We start from the raw sequence: 6,322 nt of genomic DNA, 5'->3' as shown, positions 1-6,322 counted from the left end.
CAGCTAGGGAGGGTTAGGAACTAGGAAGCCCCTGGCCCTCCTCTCCATGGGGGAGGGGGAGGGATAGAAATCACGCCCGAGCCGCGCAGACTACAAGTCCCATCCGGCAGCGCGGTGGCAGTGGTGGCAGCGGCTGAGGCTGCAGCTCGGGCCACCGGGGCGGGCAGCCGCTGCTGACAAGCCCCGGGTAGGCTGACTGGCTGGGCGGGGCCAGGCCAGTGCAGGTGCGGGAGATGGAGCCGCCGCCCTCGGGGTGAGGGAACCTCTCTGCGAGCCTGCTGGTCCTCCGGTGAGCACAGGTGACCAGCTCGGGAAGGAGGCCAGGGCCAGACCGGGGCCAGGGCCCGGGGCAGGGCTCGAGCGCCAGGATGCTGAGAAGCCGCGGGGCGCGAGGGGCCGCTGCTGCCGCGGGGTAAGGGCAACCCGGCACGGGGAGGGGAAGGCTAGTGGGGGGAGGGGCAGATCCAACCCCATCCCCCACCGCCGACCCACAGGCCTCCCTCTCCCTCCCGGCTGCTTGGAGACCCTGAGGACTCCCTGGAAGAGGTGACCGCTTTCACCTTGCCCTGCTCCCCACCACCCTCTTTGGTCAGCCCTTCAGAAGACCTGGACACCGAGGTGTGCGGGCAGAGGGGGGATGCTGATGACATCTTCTAGGCCCGTCCCCTCCTCCTGTCCTCTACCCCCAGCCATGGGCCCCAGGAGCTCCCCAGGAGCAGCCAGGGCTGCCCCCCACCCCAACACGTGGGGCTCAGCCAGCTGGGGGCCTGCCTGAGCTCAGCCTTCCCCTGCATCCCATGGAGGAGGAGGAGGATGGTGGGGAGGGCCCAGCCCTCCGGGGGACTGAAGAGTGGGGCCTGGGGCCTGACGCCCCTGCAGCCGCTGGGCCCCTGTGGACTGCCGTGTTTGACTACGAGGCTGCCGGAGAGGAGGAGCTGACCCTCCGGAGGGGGGACCAGGTGCGGGTGCTGTCCCAGGACTGGGCTGTGTCTGGTGATGAGGGCTGGTGGACTGGCCAGCTGCCTGGTGGGCGCGTGGGTGTCTTCCCCAGCAACTACGTGGTGGCTCCCGGGGTGCCAGCTCCTGCTCCCACGGGCCTCCCTCTGCCCCTCGAGATCCCCTTTGGTGAACTACAGCTAGAAGAAATCATTGGCGTCGGGGGCTTCGGGAAAGTCTACAGGGCCAGGTGGCACGGTGAGGAGGTCGCTGTGAAGGCTGCCAGGCTTGACCCGGAGAGGGACCCGGCAGCCACAGCAGAGCAGGTGGCCAGGGAGGCCCGGCTCTTTGGTGCCTTGTGCCATCCTAACATCATCGCCCTGCGAGGTGCCTGCTTGAGACCACCCCATCTCTGCTTGGTCATGGAGTATGCCCGAGGAGGGCCGCTGAGCCGAGCCCTGGCCGGTCGCCGGGTACCCCCTCACGTGCTGGTCAATTGGGCCGTCCAGGTGGCTCGGGGCATGGCTTACCTGCACAGCGGGGCCCCCGTGCCCATCATCCACAGAGATCTCAAGTCCATCAACAGTGAGTGGCCCCTTCCCCCTCCCCATCTCCTTCAGCCTTCTGAGATTCTGAGCCCAGGGGGAGCCCAAGGGATCTGGCGGTTAAATATTTTGCAGAGGAGGAATGGGGGAGGGGGGGAGGAGGAAAGTGACTTGATCCCAGCAGAACCAGAACTTGAACACAAGACCTCTGCTTCTAACTCTCCTGTTCATGCCCCGACCAGCACTGGTGCCCTTCTAAGCCAGGCCCAGCCCCATCGAGGAAGAGCCACATCAGGGTGAGGCTGAGGGCAAAGTGGTTAAGGATGGGGCCAGTGGGGCTGGCCAAGGACTCGAACTCAGAGCAATGGAGGAAAAGTCTAGGACTGGTGGGGAGAGCCATTCTCAAGGGGAAGAGAGAACTAGATTTCCAGATAAAAGGGACCTCGCAGATCAGCCGGACCAGCTGAGGCCCAGAGAGGTGAAATCATTGTCCCGAGGTCCCACAGGTAGTAACTAGCAGCATGGAGATTTGAACTCAGATCCTTGGAGATAGGAGAAGCCCAGGGCTGTCTGGGCACAGGAGTGAGAGAATTGGACCGTCCATTTCTATGGGATGAGGCTTCCCTCCTCCTGGGGTGGGGGTGCCCCAGGAGCTCTCCAGTTTGTCCACCTCACAGGGCCAGCCAGAGCCTAATCCCATCCTTCCCCTCTCACTCCACCGGGAATGAGCCCCTTCCCCATTCTTTGGATTCAGAGCTGGAAGAGAAACTTGTTTTAGCCCACATAAAGAAAGGAGAAGGAATCTATCCAAGGCCTAGAGATAGCAAATAGCATCATCTGAATTTGAACTCAGATCTGTGGACCGTCCATAGGATCCATGATTTAGATATGGAAAAGACCTTAGGAACCACCTCGTCCAATCTTCTCCTTCATTGGCGAGGAAGCAGGCCCAGAGAGAGTCCCCAAGGTAGAAAGTAACCAGCCAGGATTCGCACCCACCTCCTGGGATCCCAGATCAGCATTCATTTCGCCGCCCAAAGGGCCCTTCTATAGCCGGTGTTCCTGTGTAGCTGCTGGTGGCGTGGAAGGCTTAACCCATTTCACAGATCCCCTTTGGGGCACTGCGTGTAGGCAAAGCTGCTGACATCGGAGCAATATGGACTGAACGCTAGGAGGGGGCCTTAGAGGCCAGCCAGTTCCTCTCCCTGATTTTACAGATAGGGAAACTGAGGCCCAGAGAGGCGAAGGGACTTGCCCAGAGTCCAACAGCTAATAAGCGGCCAAAGTTCTGAGGGACCTGCGTCCTGTCCCCGGCACCGAGCTGCCTTTCCAGGAGACACCCAAAGGCGGCTCCGATGCAGCAGGGTCGGTGCCGCCTCTTGCCCTGGAAAATGGAAGCTCAGCCCTTTCTCTGTCCCCAGAATAGCTCTGGGAGGGGGCGAATGACCTCAAGGGGCCCAGAGCCTCTTGTCTCGAATCCCATCTTCCTCCCAGAATTCGCTTTGCTGACATATGACTACTAGAGCAGGATGGGGGGCAGCCAGGTGGATAGAGTAAAAGGGTCCTGGAGTCAGGAAGACTCCTCTGTTTGCCTCAGTTTCCTCATCTGTCTAATGAGCTGGAGAAGGAAATGGCAAAACACTCCAATATCTTTGCCAAGAAAACCCCAAGTGGGGTCATGGAGAGCCTGACATGGCTGGAAAACACCTGAACAACAGAGCAGCCAGTCCCAGGGAGGTCAGGGAATTTAGAGCCTGAACAGGAAGCTGATGTGTCCGAAGTCACGCAGCTCATCGGACCAGTCCACGTCCCAGGCAAGGGGTATCCTTAATAGGGTGACATGGTAGGCCGAGAGCTGGGCTGGGAGTGGGGAGGACCCGCTTCACCTCTGAGTGCTCCGGAAAGTCTTTAATTTGCAGAGCAAGTGCAGCGGGTTCCCTTTTTTAAAAAACTCATTCTTTCTGTTCTAGTAACAATTCTAAGACAGAAGGGCAAGGGTTAAGCAATCAGGGTTAAGTGACCTGCCCAGGGTCTCGCAGCGAGGAAATGACTGGGCTAGATTTTAAACTGTTCTTTCCAACTCTAGGCCCAGTGCTCTATCCACTGTGCCACTTCGTTGCCCCTGGGCTTCCTATTTTTAATTTGAAATTAATTCAAGCGCAGATCTGGTTCCAAAAAATAAAAAGTGCTGGGCACCAAAGGCATGAAATCAAAAATGAAACAATCTCTGCCCTCAAGGGAAGAGGCGTAGGATCATAGTTAGACCAAACTCCAATGTTTCATGGTAGAGTCCAGGCTTGAACCCAGTTCCAAGGATAAGAGATCCCCATCCTCTATGCTATGTTACCTCTAGCCAGTCAGATAACTTTGTGTGGTGATACATACCGCCCCTCTCCCCCCCCCCCCCCCCCGTGTCTCTCTGCCTGTCTCTCTGTCTCTCTCTCTCTCCCTCCTTTCTCTCTGTCTCTCTCTTTCTCTCTCACTCCCCGCCTCTCTTGCTCCCCCTCTCTTTTTCTCTTTTCCTCCCTCCATCCCTCTCCCTTTGTCTCTGTCTCTGTCTCTCTCCCTCTGTCTCTCTCTGTCTTCTCCCTCTCCTCTTTCTCTTTCTCTCCCCCCTCTGTCTCTATCTCTCTTTTCTCTCTCTTTTTTCTCTATTTCTCTCTCTCCCTCCCCCTCTCTTTTTCTCTCTTTTCCTCCCTTCATCCCTCTCCTCCTGTCTCCCTTTCTCCCTCTCCCCTTCCTCTCTTTCTCTCTCCTCCTTTCTGTCTCTCTCTCTGTCTCCCTTTCCCCTCTCTTTTTCTCTTTTCCTCCCTCCATCCCTCTCCCTCTGTCTCTCTCTCCCTCTCCATCTCTCTCTCTGTCTCTGTCTAACACACACATACACATACACACACACACCCCTATCTCCATACCTTTGCCTAAGCTGTCCCTCTCACCTGTAATGCCCTCCCTTTCCCCTTAGAATCCTCCGCTTTCATCAAGGCTCAAATGCTGCCTCCCACATGGGGATGGGGGTGATGGGGATTGTTTTTATTTTTGTCTCCATCCCCAGTGACTAGCACAGTCCTTATGTTTAATGTATACTAATTGGTTGTTGAGTGGAGAGACGACTGATGGAATGAACAACCCTTCTTGAGGGAGGGAGGCTGGGCACTGAGGAGCGCAACCGTTAGAGGAGCCCTCTAGAATTCTGGGTTCGGAGTCAGGAAGACCTCTGATGTTTACGGGATGTGTGGGCCTGGCTAAGTCACTTAACTCCACCAAGTCTCAGTTTCCCTTCTTTTTTTTTAACCCTTAACTTCTGTGTATTGACTCCTAGGTGGAAGAGTGGAAAGGGTGGGCAATGGGGGTCAAGTGACTTGCCCAGGGTCACCCAGCTGGGAAGTGGCTGAGGCTGGATTTGAACCCAGGACCTCCCGTCTCTAGGCCTGACTCTCAATCCACTGAGCTACCCAGCTGCCCCCTCAGTTTCCCTTCTGTAAAAGGGGGCCAACACCGCCTGTAGTACCCACCTCATGAAGCTGATGTGAGGCTGGGAAGGGCTTTGCAGACAATAAAAGTGCTCCGGAAACATCATTGAGCTTTCAAGTCCTTTTACCTCTGCTTCCCTGCCTGTAAAATGATGTTGAAGAAAGTGACACCTAAGGGACCTGCAGTTCTGGGGTCCTAAGATCAGGAGGATCCCGGGAGCATCAGAGCCTCCAGGGCCCCAGCACCTCCTGTGTACCCTCTCTGGGCAGAGGCCGAGATGGAGCTGGGCCGGCTGGAGCCGTGCCCCGGCTTTCCCCTGCACCTAGGACGGATGTCCTCAAAGCACTTTAAAAAGGAGTTTGCAGGCCTAAAATAAGGCAGAATTATAGCCTCGGGCTGTCAGGATGGGAAGGAGCACCCACTTGTAGAATGGGAGAGGGCATCCTCCACAGGGGAAGGAGCCTGGCACGGGTGGAGACAGGAAGCTGCCCAGCCTGGCTCGGGCACATCGGGGCAGGGATGGAGCGGAGGGTGGGGGCTCTGCGGTGTCTGGGACCATCAGACTGTCTAGTGCGAGGCTCAGGAGTCGGAATTCTCTGCCGTGGGTAGGTGGGTGGATGCCCGCCGATGACTGGTCCTACCTCGCTGGAAGGAGGAAGCCAGGAGGCGAGGAACAAGGTCTCCCCTCCAGGTCTGCAGGCCCTTCTCCCCTCTCTTCCCTCACCCCCTCCAGTTCTCATCTTGGATGCATTTGAGAACGGCGACCTGTCGGACACCGTCCTCAAGATCACGGACTTCGGCCTGGCCCGTGAGTGGCACAAGACAACCAAGATGAGCGCAGCCGGGACGTACGCCTGGATGGCCCCCGAGGTCATCCGCCTGTCCCTCTTCTCCAAGAGCAGCGATGTCTGGAGGTGAGCGGGGGGCCGGGGAGGGTCTGAGACTCCGAAGTCGGCCCACAGGAGGCAGGGGAAAAGGGACCGGGGACATGTGCCAGATTCAAGGCACCAGCGAGGACCCTCGCAGCTCGGGAGACACCAGCCACTGATCCAGGCTTTCTGGATACTGCTCAAATCTGGATGAAAATTTCCAGCCAAAGGATGGTCAGAGACTGAAGGGTCCTTAGAACAGGGGATGTCAGAGCTGGGAGGGAGGTTAGAACAGAGAATGTCAGCTTGGAGGGAGCTTAGAACAGGGGATGTCAGGGCTGGGAGGGAGCTTAGAACAAGGAATGTCAGAACTTGGAGGGAGCTTAGAACAGGGGATGTCAGGGCTGGGAGGGAGCTTAGAACAAGGAATGTCAGAGCTTGGAGGGAGCTTAGAACAGGGGATGTCAGGGCTGGGAGGGAGCTTAGAACAAGGAATGTCAG

At 57.6% G+C, this 6,322-nt stretch overlaps 1 protein-coding gene across 1 annotated transcript in view; it reads left to right on the top strand.

The window, feature by feature from the left end:
* The first annotated feature begins 797 nt into the window (after positions 1–797).
* Positions 798–6,322, top strand: part of MAP3K10 (mitogen-activated protein kinase kinase kinase 10) — a 14,477-nt gene continuing 8,952 nt past the window's right edge. The window contains exons 1-2 of the mRNA XM_044668597.1: positions 798–1,521; positions 5,686–5,866. Coding sequence (XP_044524532.1) covers positions 798–1,521; positions 5,686–5,866 — 905 coding nt within the window. The remainder of the gene's footprint in view (positions 1,522–5,685; positions 5,867–6,322) is intronic.

Source organism: Gracilinanus agilis, chromosome 3, assembly GCF_016433145.1.
Source record: "Gracilinanus agilis isolate LMUSP501 chromosome 3, AgileGrace, whole genome shotgun sequence".
NCBI classification, from domain to species: Eukaryota; Metazoa; Chordata; class Mammalia; order Didelphimorphia; family Didelphidae; genus Gracilinanus; species Gracilinanus agilis.
Note: the sequence above shows the minus strand (reverse complement) of the source record. Positions and strands in the feature narration are given on the sequence as shown.